General features: G+C 45.2%; 1 protein-coding gene across 4 annotated transcripts in view; it reads right to left on the bottom strand.

Moving 5' to 3' along the window:
• The window catches only part of PCYT1B (phosphate cytidylyltransferase 1B, choline), a 114,438-nt gene that overhangs the window by 20,718 nt on the left and 76,979 nt on the right, over positions 1–16,741 (bottom strand). For 3 of the 4 annotated variants that reach the window (XM_037512591.2, XM_037512590.2, XM_037512593.2), the window contains exons 6-7: positions 9,382–9,524; positions 6,921–7,109 (exon numbers count right to left, since the gene is read on the bottom strand). In XM_037512591.2, coding sequence (XP_037368488.1) covers positions 6,921–7,109; positions 9,382–9,524 — 332 coding nt within the window. Of the gene's footprint in view, positions 1–5,519; positions 5,573–6,920; positions 7,110–9,381; positions 9,525–16,741 lie in introns of all 4 variants that reach the window. The other variant, XM_037512592.2, reaches the window with a different exon arrangement.

Raw genomic sequence — 16,741 nt, 5'->3', positions numbered from 1 at the left:
AAGATATTACCTTAACATTTCTTGTCAGACTGGCTTACTGGTGATGAACTCATTAAGTTTTTGCTTATCTACAAAAATATCTCACCCTCAATTCTGAATAAAAAAATTTGCAAGGTAGAGTGCTATGGGTTGGAAGGCTTTTTTTCCTTCACTTAGAAGGGAGTAGCACAATATATTCAAACCTAGTTTCTCCTGAAAAATCTGACAGTCTTATTGGGTGTATATATAATATGCATACATATATAATCATCATATTTAATATTATAAATACATAGTTCTCCTACTGCTTTTAAGATTCTATCCTTGTCTTTAACTTTTTAAAAAAGATTTATGCATAGAAGGGCTGGGGTACAGGCCAGAGGTGTGGGGGGTGAGAGGATTCACCAGACAGAGTGGGGAACAGAACAGGCAGATTGACTGAAGTACACTGCTGAGGGGAGCAGCGGGCGGGACAGGAGAGGAATGCTGCGCCATGTGGGTAGCTCCCTGGCTGGCTGGGGATCGAACTCGGGCTGCAGAAGCTGCAGATAGCTTCATAGGTTGCATCTTAACCCCGTGAGCCACCAGGGAGGGCCCTGTCTTTAACTTTTGATATTTAAATTGTGTCTTTGGCATGGGTCTCTTAGGGTTCATCTTTTTAAAAAAATTCTTATTGAGGTAACATTGATTTACATGTTTTAGATGTACATGCTCCCCCCCACTCAGGTGTTACCACACCACACCCACCATTCACCCCCATAGCCTATTGTGCTCCCTTCCCCTCTTTCTTCTTACCCCTCCCCTTCTCTTTCCTGGTAATTTCAATTCTACAGTTTTCTAGGGTTAGCTTTATCTGACCTTTGGTTTGCCTTCTCTACATTTCACATATAAGTGACACCATCCAGTATTTTTCTCCTTCTGACTTATCATGGATGCAGCTGGAGAGGATTATGCTGTCACAAATAGCAAGAATATCTTTTAACTGGGTAGTATTCCACTGTGTATATATATCACATCCTCCTGATCCACTCGTCTGTATTTGGGCACTTAATGTTAGCAGAGCTTGGCTATTATAAATAGTGCTTTGGGGCCTGCCTGGTGGTGCAGGGGGTTAAAGACAGCGCTATCCCCAGCCACTGCAGCACTGAGTTCAAGCTCCAGGCAGGGAGGTGACCCACATGGTGCAGCAGACCTCTCCTGCCTTGCCCGCTGCTCCCCTCAGCAGTGGATTTCAGTCAGTCTGCCTTTTCTGTTCCCCACTCTCTCTGGTGAATCCTCTCACCCACCCCCACGCACCTCTGGTCTACACCCCAGCTCTTGTATGCATAAATAAATCTTTAAAAAAATAAATAGTGCTGTAATGAACATGGGAGTGCAGGTTTCCCTTCGAATTAGTGTTCTTGTATCATTTGGGTACATACCTAGGGCTGGAATTGCTGGCGCTCACAGCTGATCCATTTTTTAATAGTTTGAGAAACCTCCATACTGTTTTCCATAGGGCTGGAGCAGTCTACATCTCCACCAACAGGGTAAGTGGATTTCAGTCCATTTTCTCCACATCCTTGCCAAAATTTGCTGTTTCTGGTCGTGTCGTTGAGGGTCATTGCCACAGAATTGAGGAGCCTGCTCATTGTGATGTTAAGTGAACATTTTTTCCTGTGCCTGTTAGCAACTGTATGTCCTCTTTGGAAAAGTGCCTATTTAACACTTTTGTCATGAGCTCTTTGTAGATTTTTGGTATCAGTCCCTTGTCAGATACATGGTATGCAAATATTTTCTCCCATTTAGGGTGTCTTTTTGTTTTGGTGGCTGTCTATTTTGCTGCACTTGCAGTTTTCTATTACTGAGAATGATGTTAGCTGTGGGTTTGTCATACATGGTATTATCTTGAGATATGTTCCATTTATCCCCAGTTTATTGAGGACTTTCATAAATGGATGTTGAATCTTATCAAAAATGTTGACTTCTATTGATATGATCATATGCTTTTTATCTTTAAATTGATGTGGGGAATTACACTGATTGTCAGATGTTGAACCACCCTTGTGTCCTGGTATAAATTTCACTTGGTCATGGTGTATAATCCTTTTAATACCTTGTTGGATTCTGTTTGCTAAGATTTTTTTTTTTTTTGCATCTGTTCACTAGGGAAATTGGCCTGTAGTTGTCTTTTAGATTTGGTAATAGTGTCATGTTTGCCTCCTAGAATGTGTTTGGAAGTATATAAAGTACCACAGGAATAAGAGCAAGCTCAAATAACCATATACAAAAACCCAAAGCAGTAGAAGGAAATAAATGAAATAGAAATCAAAAAGCCAGTCCAAAATAGTAAAACCAAAAGGTGGCTCTTCAAAAAACAGTGAGCTTAGCTAGAGGTTTATCTTAAAAAGAATGTGAGAAAATGCGTTGAACCGAGATGTTACAATAGACATTACAGAAATTCAAAGGATAATAAGAGATTACTAGGAACGTTTATAGGCTAATAAGTTCAACAACCTAGAAGAGGTGGATATATTAGAATTATACAATCTGAGATGGAATAGGAACTTACACATGATATAGTTATCTCACTTATGAGTATTTACCCAAAGAATAGGAAAAAAACTAATTAGACATCACTGCAGCATTATTTAAAACAGCCAAGAGCCCATCTGTTGGTGAGTGAATAAAGATGTGAGAGATGTGTGTGTGTGTGTGTATGTACATATACACACACAAGGGAGTACTACTCAGCTACTAAATAATGAAATCCTGCCATTTATAACAACCTGGATGGATCTTAGAGGGTATTATAGTTAGTGAAATAAGGCAGATGGAGAAAGACAAAACACCCTATGATTTCACTCATGATACGTAAATAAAATGAACTAAATAAAGCAAAAATAAACAGTGATACTGTAAGGCCAAATTAGAGGTTACCAGAAGATAAGGGTGGGTCAATGACATGAAGCTAGAACTGCACATTTAAGTGGTGAGCTTAATGTAGTATATATAGATGTTGATTTACATAATGCTGTAAAACAATGTTACTTCAATAAATCATTAAATTTAGCTTCTTTAAAGTCCCTCCATTTCTTAAAAATCACCTCAGCTTGCTGTCACCAGACTTCCCTAGAACAATTCGAGCTACTATTTTACCTTCACTGGGGCCTGAGACAAGCATCTGCAAAGTCTCTGACATTACAGTCCTTCCTGCCTTTGCTCATTCTGGATGGAGAAAACACATCCCCCCCACCTCCAGTTACAGTACCAGGGGACTCCTTAGCAAACGAGGGACTTTAAAGAAGACAGACAGTCCAAAGACTGTATCTGTCAGAGACACATTGTCCAAAGAGAATACCAAGCTCTGTTGGGAAGGCTGCCTTTGCAGCTCTGGCTGGATTACAGGCTGACTTTTGAGTATGAGTCGAGACTAGTTATAATAATCAAGCATTTAAATAAGTAGAATTTAGGTGAGGAGTTATCAAAGCCCAGAGATTTTTCAATCAGACTGAATCAATGAGAAGAGATATTCTATTGTAGTGATTGGGAAGTAAATTGTTTGCTTCAAATTCTCAAGATACTATGGTAGCCAGCTGCAAAGATGCCCCCCCAACACCTGGGATTCACATCCTTTTGTAATAGTGCCCCATAATGTACCAGGCTTAGTCTGTGAGGCCAATAGAATATGGCAAAAGTGATGATTTGTCATTTCTGATATTCGGTCACAAGAGTATCTCATCCTTTTTCTCACTCACTGAGGTAAGCCACCTGAGATGTTGTGAGGACACATGGGCAGCAGAACTGAGGTATCCAGTCAACAGTCACCCGAGTGAGTGAGGAAGAAGATCCTCTGGCCCCAGATGACTACAGTTCCAGCTGACAGCTTGACTGCAACTTCACGAGAGACCCTGAGTCATAACCATGCAGTGGAGCTGATTTCTGATCGGTTTTAAGTCAAGTTTTGGGGTAATTTGTTTTATACCAATAGATAATGAATACAGTCAAGCTGTGTGGTTTCTGCTTGCTTAAGAATAAGGCCAACAGTGCCTGTCCTGACTTTAAATAGCTGGTTGCCAAAACCAGCTTTGGCCAGGTTATGTCATAAAGCCTTAGAGGGGGTTGGTAGCCCTCAGTTCTCCACAAAGCAGACCCTGACCAGAGGAGAGAGTGGTGCCTGCATCCTGTGGACATTCCTACTATGAAAACCACAGTGCAGGGAAGGAGGGAGAAAGGTGTGGGCTCAGGATCCATCCATCCAAATGCCTATGAGGCTGAAAGCACTTCATGATTTTTCTAGGCCGTTCTTTCCTTATAACACAGCTATAATCCCACCTTCTCATGTGGTTGACACAGGTAGTGTAGACTTGAAAGGAATTTGGACAATGCTTTTACCTGGCTCTATAATTTCCACAGTGACATCACTATACCACTACCAGCACCACTTTCCAACTCAGCTGTGGAGTGCAAGGGTTTGGATCGGCCTTACTAGCAAGCAGGGGATCACCTGAGGAAATTTCAAGACGCAATGCCATGGGGAGCACACACACACATTCCCTGGGACTGGGTGAGCAGCACGTGTGTGGGAGTCAGGGGGCAACACAGGGAATGGCGTGAACACGGCGAGCTAATGCACATGCCCTCCCTAAGACAGACGTTGAAACAGTGTCCAGGGGGCCAAGCAAACCGAGTCCGCCTGCTGAATCTGAATCGCCAAGCTGTCCTCAAGCCCTGTATCTAGCACCATAAACAATAAAAGGCTCAGGGTGTCTATTCATCGATACGTATCCACAGGATACGGATGTCCATATAGATATGGAGGATTTAGGCCTCCTCATATCCTTTGCAGATGCTGGCAGGTTCTGTGACTAAATCCTCATCACGCATCCATTCATTCACACTGCTATTCAATCCAGAAGCAGTTCTGGGGCACCCACCCACGGGAAGCCACATCCTAGGCTACATACCAATCCTGTCGTAGCACGTTTCATACCTTAAATCCCATTTTGTGTCTTTCCCAGTTCGGGTTATTTGTGTTGGTACTGTATTTGCAGGTAAGGCAGATCCTCTATTTTAAGAAATGAGTTTCAGTCCCCAATCCACAAATAAAGAATTATTATAATAGCATATTCATGAAAAGCAAATTACTTATCCTGGCGTTTAACATCCCTGTAACTATTCCTGTACTTTTAATGTCAACAGAAAAAAAGTAATGTCTAAGTCTGGCTGATACGGTAAATTAATGTTAATAACAGTTTTGACACTAATAGCAAGTTTTAAAAAGGAAAAACCTCCCGTCTCTATGCTGGGTTTCATTTCTTAAAAATCACCTCAGCTTGCTGTCACCAGACTTCCCTAGAACAATTCGAGCTACTATTTCACCTTCACTGGGGGCCTGAGACGACAAGCATCTGCAAAGCCTCTGTGACATTACAGTCCTTCCTGCCTTTGCTCACTCTGGATGGAGAAAACACATCCCCCAACACACACACCCCCCTCCAGTTACCATACCAGGGCTCCTTAGCAAAAACATTTCCGAATCCCTGTAAGCAAATGCATACCTATATAGATTCAGAGAACAGCAGCTGAAAACTGCTAGGTGTTTCTTCAGAACCTGAAAATTGGTTGTGAAAATATGAACACACATTAATAGGGACTATCAGACTGCGTTACAGAGATCAGGGTCAGGGTCTGTACTCCATCTTCTTCCCTAGTACCGTGCATCGATAACATTAATAAATGACCCATGAGTTAAAATCGATCTGAGCTAGAAATTGTGACAGGCCCAGGGAACATGAAAAACCCAGTCCTTGACTCCTCCCCTCTTTCTAGAAGTCGTCGAGGGCTCAAGCAGCCGCTTGAGGGCCTTCCACCCTTCCTGACTCGCTCGATAGCACGTAGTAGGCCGACGACATTCACCTCTATGATCACCTAGAGGCCACCAGGCATTAAACAAAGCATTTCCAACTTCTCAAACATTGTTCTTTTTCTACTACTAATTGAGTGTTTTACTTTTAGATAATCCTATAATGAACCAGCTCAAATGAGCAGAGAGGCAGCAGTGACAACCCATCAATAAAATAATTAAGCCAAAGTGAATTTTGTTAGAGACTTCTCGTGTCATAATAGGAAATTTAGGCTACTTAAAACCAGAGAAATCAAATGGAATAATTTCTTTGTTTTAAAAGGAAAAGTTAATTTTTAAAGTCTCTTTCACAGAACCCCTATGAATTCTACTGACAACACTGGTTATTTAGTCTGGAAGTGTACATACAATAGAAATATCAATGGAGTACAAAGTGGTTTCCGGAATTTTCTTTTCCCTTTCCATAGTTACCATTTAGTTGTCTGTAGAATTCAGGAAGGGGCACATGTACATTTTCTGTTTCGAGATTCAGATCACAGCCTCAGCCCCGTAAGACATTTTTACCTTTACTCCAACACTTACCTGCCAAGGAAATACAAAGGAAAACCAGGGGCTGATGGGAACAAAGGCAGAGCTAAATCCTACCTCTTCTCTCTCTTCCAACCAATGAAAGAGGAGGGGGTTCTGGAAAACAAAGCTCACAAAGGGACGCATTTCCTTTTTGTCCTCGGGTGTCAAGCGACCACTGACCCACTTCACCCTTCTCTCCACGCTTTGCATCATCTCCAGCCGAGACACTTGAATGTGCTACAGAACCAACCTCTATGGTAACAAGACACTCAACGATTACCAAATGACTCCAGTCTCCAGACGAGAAATGGAGAGAGGCCATTGCTGGCTTCAGGTACTATTGATGCCATATTGAAGGGTAAAGCAGAAACTAAGGGAATGAACTAGAAGTTACTCAGGCTGATACCCAAAGCAGAGGCCACATATTGGACTAAGACAAGAAACAAAGGGACTCCCTTATTTCCATGAAAAGGAGAATAAACTCAAAATACCCATCACCACAGGGCCGAGTGAAATGATTACATACCCAAGCTCCATCAGGCCCAAACAGTTCTAGAAAGTTGCCAATGAATTCCCTCGATTTTTCTTCCCATTTCTGAATTAGATCATGACTCTTTTCTTCCACTCTGTTAACAAATTCCTTTGATCTTTCTTCCACATTCTTGACCTTTTCCTTCATCTTGTCCACCTGGTTTTGGAAGCGGTACTTCTTTTCCTGGTCAAAAATGAAAGGAGACAAATGAATTAATCCAAGAAGTCACGTTGAAAGAACAATAATTCCCACTAATCGTCATATTTGTATTTCAACTTGTATTTGTTCCCAACCTCAAGTCAGGATGTTGCTACTTCCCAAGGGCAAGATGGACAGAAGGCACATCTCCCGCAAGAAAAGTCATTTGTCACCAGTCTACTTGGATATGTGAAGGGAAGCAGAAGTGGTTTTAATGTTCTCTTTTAAATGTCCGAGTTGAATTCACATCTATCAGAACAACAACAAAAAATAAGAATCCACGCAAAACACAATAGGCACCCAAAAAACTCTAAGTCTTCACTATGGTCCTTGGATCGTTCTCTTCCAGAGTTTATGCCACAGCAGAAATGGTTGTGATGCACAGCTCCGAGGGGTGTGGAAGCATAGAATGAGCACTGACCTGGGTGCCACGAGACTGACAGGCTGATATTGGGTTGTTGTAAAAGTCATGATGCATTTTTTGCATAGAAAACAGAAAAGGGGACCTCCCTGGTGGCTCAAGGGGTTAAGTATCAGCACTAGAAAGCTAGATGTAGCCACTGTAGCATGAGTTCGATCCCCGGCCAGGGAGCTGACCCACATGGCTCAGCAGACCTCTCCTGTCTCACCTGCCGCTCCCCTCAGCAGTGTATTTCAGTAGATCCACCTGTTCTGCTCCCCACTCTGTGTCTGGTGAATCCGCTCACCCCCCACACCTCTAGTCTACACCCCAGCTCTTGTATGCATAAATAAAATAAAGCTTTTTTTTAAAAAAAAAGGAACACAGAAAAAATACAACACGACTTTTCCAACAACCCAATATCACCGCCACCCCTACGTTACTTAAAGGACTTCAGCCAGGTTCCCTTTCCGAGTTCAGCTTTCCTCGTTTCTAAATGGGGGGACTTGGATTGTTGACTGACCCTCTTCAGGCCCCTGCCACCTCTGACGTTCTGTTATTGATTACACACCCAGCCAATACCATCTGATTTCATCTCTGAGCTACAGCCAGCCCTGGCGGCACGGAAGAGCAACGAGCACATCCACGCCGACTACACAGTGCCCCGAGCTAAGTGGCTTATCTACAGGCTGCTGAGAGAGTGAGCAATAACTTTTGGGAATGACTCGACATGCTTGGAGGGTTGACTGAATTCAATTTAAAAGAGCAGACAGTTTAATTTATTGAAATAACCAGGGCTTTATTCTCCAGAAGAGCCCAAATAATCACTTTGAATTCTTTTCAGCCACTTGATCTGGTGCCACTTGAACCAGATATTTCCCATTTTTGTCGCCCTGCTCGTAGAGAGCCAGGGTCTGGACCCTCAGCACTCCTGCCTCGTGGGGACAACGGAAAACCGCTGATTGACAATGAACGAACCCCTCCTATTTTGAAGGTAACAATGACCCTTTGGATAGACCGCTGGATAACGATGCCTGCACATAATTATAAATAATCTAGCTTTGTAGGAAAATCACCCTTTGAAAACACAGCATCATTTGGGGGTGGGGTCGAAGTCCTGTGCATATGGAGAGTTCTCGTTTTACTCAACACCATCAGCTTCCCCAGGTCCAGGTAAATACAGTCGCCCCAGCTCACATCACCTTAAGCAACTGCACTGCCCTCTTTCTTTTACCGGCTTGTTTTGCTTGTTTTAAAGATTGTTTTAACAGTTGCTCTATTATTAAACTAACAGCAGCTCTGTGGGAACAATATGGTAGAAACACAAAAGGAAGCCAATGACTTGGCTTTATTTAAGCAGCTGTAATTTCTCTGGACAATAAAAAGCGGCTGTTAAGGTTTCTAATGAGCATCTGCAAGGCCTTAGTATAATGAAAGTTTAAAATGTTAAAACAAGAAAGCATTTTCTCAGCGTTTAGCTTTTCATTACCTCTGCCCTCCTTTCTTCCCTTTGAGCAAAAGATAACTCTTGCCTTTCATGAGGGCAGATCTCCCAGAAACCCTTCACCCAACCCCAAAACTCGAGAGAGGGAGGTTGGGGTGAGGAGAGGAAGGGGAAGCAGTTCCTGAGTGAAACAGGAAGCTCACTACCTGTGTGTCTTGGTTAACTTAGGTCACCTCTTTGGACATTGGTTTCTCCATCTGTAAAATGGGGTAATAAGACTCCTTGGGTTGGTATGAGGACTGAATGAAAAAATGTTATATAGCACAGACACTGCGTGGCATACAGTAAGCACTCAACAAACAACAGCGGTGGTGTGACGTGGTGGTCCTCAGGGGGGACAGGGCGGCTCTTACGTTTATGAAGCTGACATTCAGTTCCTTGGCTGTGTACCCTCTCTGGAGGTTACGTCGAGCATAAACATCATAGTCACGGACGATTCTGGTAATGATGTCAGATGTTGAGATGCCTTCTGTTCTTTGAGTTGGAACAAACATTCCTGTTGAAAGAAGAAAGAAGATTTAGGACAAACTAAGATGGCTGTGGTTATGGCATCTTCTTGGATGGCTTTCCTCTCCAGCTGCAGCTGCTGGCTGTGTCAGGAAAGCTTTCACATCTGGCCCCAGCTTCCTCTTGCAAGTCAAGTTCTGGAGATTTCCTCCCTGCCAGGACTGTTGTGTGTTCATCAACCTGGACCTCTTCTTCCCTGTGTGCACCACACACTCGCCCAGTCCCTGCCTGGCATTTGCTCACACCAAGCCCTTCCTTTCTGCCCTGCCTACCCCAACCGCAGAGTGACCCCGCACCCTGACAGGTGCCGCTTCCAGATGATGCATCTGGGCAATGTTTGCTGACATGACCCAGCAGAGTCTACTACATTTAGGACCGAACCTTGCCTCCTATTAATGACAGTTTTTAAAATATCCGTCTTCCTGCGGAAAGGGAACTTTCTCTGCAAGCATCCCCAGTACCAGCTCAGTTCTCCTGTGTCTCACACGTGCCAACTGCTCAGTGCATGCACGTTAACTGAGGACATGAATGGAGAATAACAACTGAGTCAATGAATGAGCTGGATCATGGCAACTTGCCTTCTTCCCCAGGACGTCTGCATCACGTTACACTGAGGGCAAGAAGAAAGTGTACTATTTTTGTAGTCTCTGATCTTAAGACATGCCTGTGGGGTGCCAGATGATTTTATCCCCTTAAAGGCAATCTTCTCTGGATGGTAGTTTCACCGAAGACCCTTTCATCTAGAATCCGTGGGACTGAGTAAAAATAAACAAGTACAAAGGATGCCAAGTTCTAATAGAACTTCCTTTGAAGCCCTTAAAAATATATCTGAGTGTACCAATACAGGACTACAAAGAGATCACAGATGTTATCACGGACAAGAATCTGGTTTAGGCACACACTTCTATTGTGAGCTGAATTAACACTGTAAGGTATTAGCAACTGAGATTTCTTTTTAATCTTGTTCCTATTCGGTTTACATCATTACTTGTATTTTAGAGATATAGGGGCTCCCCCTTCAGGTGTTGTTACTCCTCCACACCCACCACAAAGCTACCCACAGTCCATCCCCAAAGTCCTTTCTCCTTCCTTCCCACTTTGCTCTCGCCCACCCTCCCTGCCCTCCCGCTCTGGTGCCCTCAGATCTACAGTCAGCTTTTGGGGTTTGCTGTTAGTTTGGCTTTATCTGACCCTTTCTTTGGTTTCCCTATAGTCCACATAGAAGAGACATCATCTGGTCCTTGTCTTTCTCGTTCTAACTTATTTCACTTAGCACCACCCCCTCCAGCTTGATCTGGGTTGCTGCAATTGGCGAGTTATCTTATTTATAGCTGAGTAGTATTCCACTGTGTATACACAGCACATAGTCCTGATCCACTTAGGGTCATGGGCACTCAGTTGGAGACATCAGGCATGGGACAGCATGAAGGACACAGCCTGCAGGCAAGGGCGCTGGGTTCTCGGTTTGCAGACTTGGGCAAGTCACTCAAACCCCTGAAGGCACATTATTTAAACTTAGTCTCCTCGGCTGAGAAATGAGGTAGCTGGATAGGATGACCTGGGACTGACAGGCTACTTCCCTCTCCCTCACTCCCCATGCTCAGTTTCCTTCCAATTGCCAATCTACTTCCGCCATATCTACCCAATCCATCTACTTTCTCTAGCCTCCACCTAAGCCATCATAACACCATCAAACATAAAGATTACAGCAAGAGCCTCCAAACCAGTCTCCTGTGGTTTGTTTGTCCCTCAATTCACTGTCCACATAGCAAGATCCACAGAGCAGTCTTTCAAAATTCAAGCCTGCTCCATCCATCAGTGGCTGTTTACTGTCTCTCTATTTAGATTCAAATCCTTACCTTGGGCCTGGAGCGGCTCATGCCTGCGCTCCACTCCATTTTCATCTCAGGTTGTCTCCAGGCGCCACTCCCTAAGTCAAGCCCCACCCCCACCCCCGCCCCAACCAGTGCTGCAAACCTGCAGGGGGCTCTGTCCTCACTGCCACCAGCCAACCATGCCTTGATCCAGCCACACAAGGTAGAGATAAAGTATTGCCACCTGCCCCGCGCTCTATTCTCAGCACCAGGTGACTGCAGGCACTCTGGAAATATTTGTTGCATGAATGAGTGGGTGGATATTGAGCTCCAAGTACCCTTCCAAATCCAGTTCTCCCTGATGCTATCGACACTGGTGAACTTTCCAGTCTGTGGCCCCTCTTCGGGCGTCCCTTTGGAACTTTCTTTTGATGGCATCTGCACAGGCACAAGTGTGAGCAGGGGGTGGTACTGCTGCTGTTAGAAATAAAACACCCAGTTTCTAATATTCTGTGGCTCAGAGGACAGAGTCTACCAGTGGACAAAAGCTTTTTGTATCACATTCTAAAAAGGTGGAATCAAACACAGGCGACAAATGGAAACCTAAAGGTGTGGATATAATAGCACCCACAGACCTAGCTGCTGTGGGGATCCACTGGGCAGAGAATCCTGAGTGGTCCCAAGTCTGGGAGCTTGAGACAACATGGCCAGCTTGATGGGGGCCACAGGGAGTTTTCTGGAGAATAGTCTATCCCATCTTTCAGCACGAAGCTATTTCACCCACACCGTTGCCTGCTGAAATGTTTAGAAGACTCGCTAGCTACCAACAGACTTTAGCAAGTCATTTAGAAATGGACGACAAGAGCTCGCCCTTTCCTTGAAGTCACAGTGTGAGGTCTCTGTGACTGAATAACTGAACTGGGGTCTGGGAGAGATTTGCTTTGGCTGCCTGGGAGGTGGGTCTCTGAAAGAAGCCAAGCCCTCCACTGACATAATGAGGCACCCGGCTTCCTCCAAATCCTAATTATTGCTCTGCTAAAAATATTCCTTAATGAGCATGATCAGAGAACCTTTTTTCTCATCCTTTTCAGAATTGTGGCGTTTGGTTATGGAGCTATTTTAAGAAGCAGCAAAGCACATGTTAATGAAGGAAACTTTCAACAGTAGTGGGCAATATTAGAATGATGATGAGTAATGGGAACCGTCTATTTCATTTAAGCTCCGTCTTTTCATCCAGTTTTGCTGGAGAATTCTGACATATAGTTCTGATGAGCAGAATGCTATAAAGCTTAATTCATACCCTTGCTAACTCTGGCTTTACTTGAAGTGATTTTTAACTGCAAAATAAACCTCAATGAGAGTCTAAAAGCCAAATATAGATGCTCAGACTATTTCTCAACATCTTTCTCCCATAGGAATGCCCTGACCTTCTCTACCTGGGCCTCAAACAAACCTCTACTGTGGCTGAGGAATCAGAACAGATCCACAGCCCACACGAAAGCGTCACTGTGCATGAGAAAAGTCACATGTAGTCCCGTATCTATAGTCCCAGAGCAAATGGAATACCATTCCTGCCTACTCAATTTGGAGAGGGAGACTGTGGCGAATTAAAGATGGGCACCATTCCCATCCCCTGGAATCTGGGTTGGCCTCAGTGACTTGCTAGTAGCAAACAGAACAGGGTGTGATGCTGGCTGACTTCCTAGATGACGTCAGAAGCAGCCTTGTGGCTTTTACTAAGGTTGTCTGCTCTCTAGATGCCCCTTAGGACACACACTCTTGGACTCCACTTGCCACACTGTGAGAAGCCCACAGGCCACGCCAACTCCTGTGTCAAACCCAACAGTGCCCCCTGCTGACAGCCAGCGACCACTGCCAGTCACGTAAGTGCACCACATGAGACCTCCAGCCTGGGTGAACCTTCAGGTGACTGCAGCCCCATTAACAGCTAACTACAGCCATGTTGAGAGATCCCAAGCCAGCATCTCTCAAAACCACCCAGCATACCCCTTCCTGAAATCCTGCCCCCACAAAACTATGAGTAAAATGAAGTGGCTTTTTCAAGTTACTAACTGTGGGAATAATCTGCTATGCAATAATAGGGTGCCGAGGTGCTTAGAATGAGAAAAACATTGGCCCTGTGCCTATACCTCAACAACTGGAGCTTGCGGGTTTTATTCCCTCAAGTCAGGGAAAGCAGCTTTTCCTTAGCTCACTAGAAGTTACTCGTCCAGAAATAAAACCACCACCAAATGCTTGTTCCTACTCAGCTAGGTAGCAGAGGAAATAGCCCCCCCCCCCCGCAAGGAAATGCTGACTCAATGAATCCCGGGGGTAGCCCTGGGGGTGACTCTGGGTGAACTGGAATCCTCCCTCTAAATGAGGTCTATGGACTTGCCACATCTAACAACCTGGGACCTCATTAGAAATGGGGATGTAGGTCCCACCAGGCCTACTGAACCCAAATCTGTACCCTAAAAAGGTCCTGCAGGCATCTGTAGGCACAGTTATGTTTGAAAAGCACTGGTCTACATCCGGTCCTTAGGCAATATTAGGCAAGGGGTGTCAGATCTGCAAAGACTTGAAAAGGTAGTTAATCACCCCCATGCCATGTAACCTATCTCCCAGGAACTGATACATCAGCCAGTTTCTCCCCTGCCTCTCCCTCCCCTCCCACACCTGTTACACCCACCCACCCACTCCCCGCCATGTTTGGCAGCAGCCTTCCATGTGTGAAGTGTATGGGGTGGCCTTTCTCCAAACTCCTTACAAACAAGATTGGGATTTGAGAATGTCAGGTCTCCAGTTCTTATCAAGTTACCTGAGCACTAAGGGAATCCTTTCTAAGAGGATGGTACTTTAAAAAGAGATAATAGGACTAAATTGGAGTCACTTATGCTAGGCCCCACATCACTACACTAGAACTTAATACCTAACCTAATTGCAGTTTCAGTTTCTCCCAGGAATGGGATCTTAAGCCAGTCAATCTGGAATTAACTGGTCAGCAGTAATGAGACTATTTGTTTCCTAGATCCTTGCTATACCCCCAAAGGTGACCTTGCCAGAAACAATCTACTCTGTGCTAGAAATTTCCTTTGCCTGCCCCTTTCTGCCTATAAAAGCCTTCCACTTTGTACAGCTCTTTCAATTCCTTTCTACCAGCTGGACTGGGTGCTGCCTGCTTCATGAATCAATGAACCAAGATCTTTAATATGTACTCAGTTAAATTTTAGTTGTATTCCACAATATAGTCCTGACCAGCAGCCCTGTTGGGGGTGGCATGGAGTTTCCACAGCTGGCCCCAAAAGGGTGAGAAGCAACTAAACACCATCAGGGGGACTAAGTACATTATATGTAAAAGAGTGATTTTCTAAAATGCGATCCAGTGTCATTTTCATTTCTGGGCACAAGGCCCTGTTCGCACTGACAGTAAGACCTCACCTCAAAGGAAGGTGGAGATAGCTGAGAATACAGGGGACTGTGTTTAGCTCTTGCCTTCTAAAATAGGCTCTTTTGAAGACTCATTTCACAAAGAACAGTTATGAAAAATAAGGCTTTCGCTTCAAAGAGTCAGGCTTTGAGGAGCAAAAAGAGCTTTCGAAATCCTAGAAGTGTTCTTTGACTTATTAAGAACCAGATCCTGAGTGGACTCAGTACGGGAGGTTTTATTGTAAGCCCTGAAGTGGGACAGATGTGACGTTAACAAAGGGCCAGGTGCCTGTCCTCCAGGAAGAAGAAAAGCCCCTCTGGGGTGGAGGGAAAGAAACCAGAGAGGATCAGGAAGTGAGCGGCAGTGGCTAGAGAACAGGAGCACGCCTGGCCCCTGACCCCACTCAGGTTCAAAGCCCAGGGCCAGAGGCAGGAAAGAGACACCCTTAGAAAGCCCATAACAGAGGTGCTGGCACCCTGTTTACCTCCAGGAACTTTAGGAGGAGACGGTCCCATAGAGGTCCCAGTGCCAACATGGGGAAGTCTGTGTCAAGCCTTCTTCATGGCAGGCCAATCACTGGGCCTGACACGGCTCCCTACCACTGCCATGCTTCCAAGTTATGGGGAACATCTTCAAAGCTCCCAGGGACCCTCTCAAGGAATACTGAAGGAAGCTGAGGAGTCAGAGCAGCAGCAGTATTGGGTGGCACACCTGAGCGCAGGGGAGGGAGTCTACAGCAGGAGCAATGGCAGGACAGGCCAAAGGGGGCAGTAGTTGAGGGTCAGAGGGTGGGGGGTGGGGTGCTGGTAGCTACAGGTGGTGGCTGAGCAGGTCTTGATAGCGTACAACAAAAAGGTCATCAAGAACCACATCCCAGGGCCTACCTGGTGGCACAAGGGGTTAAGATGCAACCTATGAAGCTGTCCACAGCCTCTGCAGCATGAGTTCGAATCCCTGGCTGGCCAGGGAGCAATCCACATAGCGCAGCAGACCTCTCCTGTCTTCCTGCTGCTCCCCTCAGCAGTGTACTTCGGTCGATCTGCCTGTTCTGTTCCCCCCTCTGTCTCTGGTGAATCCTCTCACCCGCTATACCTCTGGCCTGTACCACAGCTCTTGTATGCATAAATAAATCAATCTTTATGGTGGCACTAGAGTACCTGTACTGTGCCAGGCAGGGCTGCCCTCCTGCGGGAAGGTATATACAGATGCACCCCACTGCCGCCACACGGAATGTGTGGTAGAAACTAAAATAGCACAAAATAAACCAAGCCATTAAAAATTGACTTCTGGGCCTCCCCGGTGGCGCAGCGGTTGAGCACTGGGTTGCGAAGCTGCCCGCGGCCTCTGCAGTGCCAGTTCGATCCCCGGCTGCTCCCCAGCCACCGGAGGAGGGTCCCGCATGGCGCGCAGACCTCTCCTGCCGCCCGCTGCTCCCCCCAGCAGTGTACCTCGGTCCTTCTGCCTGCTCTGCTCCCCGCTCTGGTTCTGGTGAATTCTCTCACCCTCCCGCGCTTCTGACTGTACCCAGTGCTTGTATAAACAAAACAAACAAACAAACAAATAAATAAATAAAACATGCCTCTCTATATAAAAAAAATTCCTTTAAAAAAAATTGACTTCTGCATCTACCTTTCGATGAAATACGAACTAGCCCATCCCTCTCTCAAACTCTCCCTGCTCCAAGAGTGTCATGCTGCAATGGGTTTATGGGCATTTGCAGAAGGCGTTCTGATGAAGGAAGGGAGAGAGAAGGTGAGTAGTTGAGTAGTTACTCCACCGCCCCATCCTCCATCTTAGACATCGCCATTGTTAGGGGCAGAAAAACCACCTGACCTTATAAGTGGAAGGAAGTAATTAGCTTCTCCCCATCTGTCTTTTTAAGTAATCCAAAGGGATATAACCTGGAGAGGTGGGATATTTCAAAATTCCCAGCAATGATTGTTTTAATTCTTGGGTAATTAT

Source organism: Talpa occidentalis, unplaced genomic scaffold (assembly GCF_014898055.3).
Source record: "Talpa occidentalis isolate TD23 unplaced genomic scaffold, MPIMG_talOcc4v2.1 talOcc4.15, whole genome shotgun sequence".
Lineage (NCBI taxonomy): Eukaryota > Metazoa > Chordata > Mammalia > Eulipotyphla > Talpidae > Talpa > Talpa occidentalis.
The sequence above is the reverse complement of the archived record's forward strand: the minus strand, read 5'-3'. Positions and strand labels throughout refer to the sequence as shown.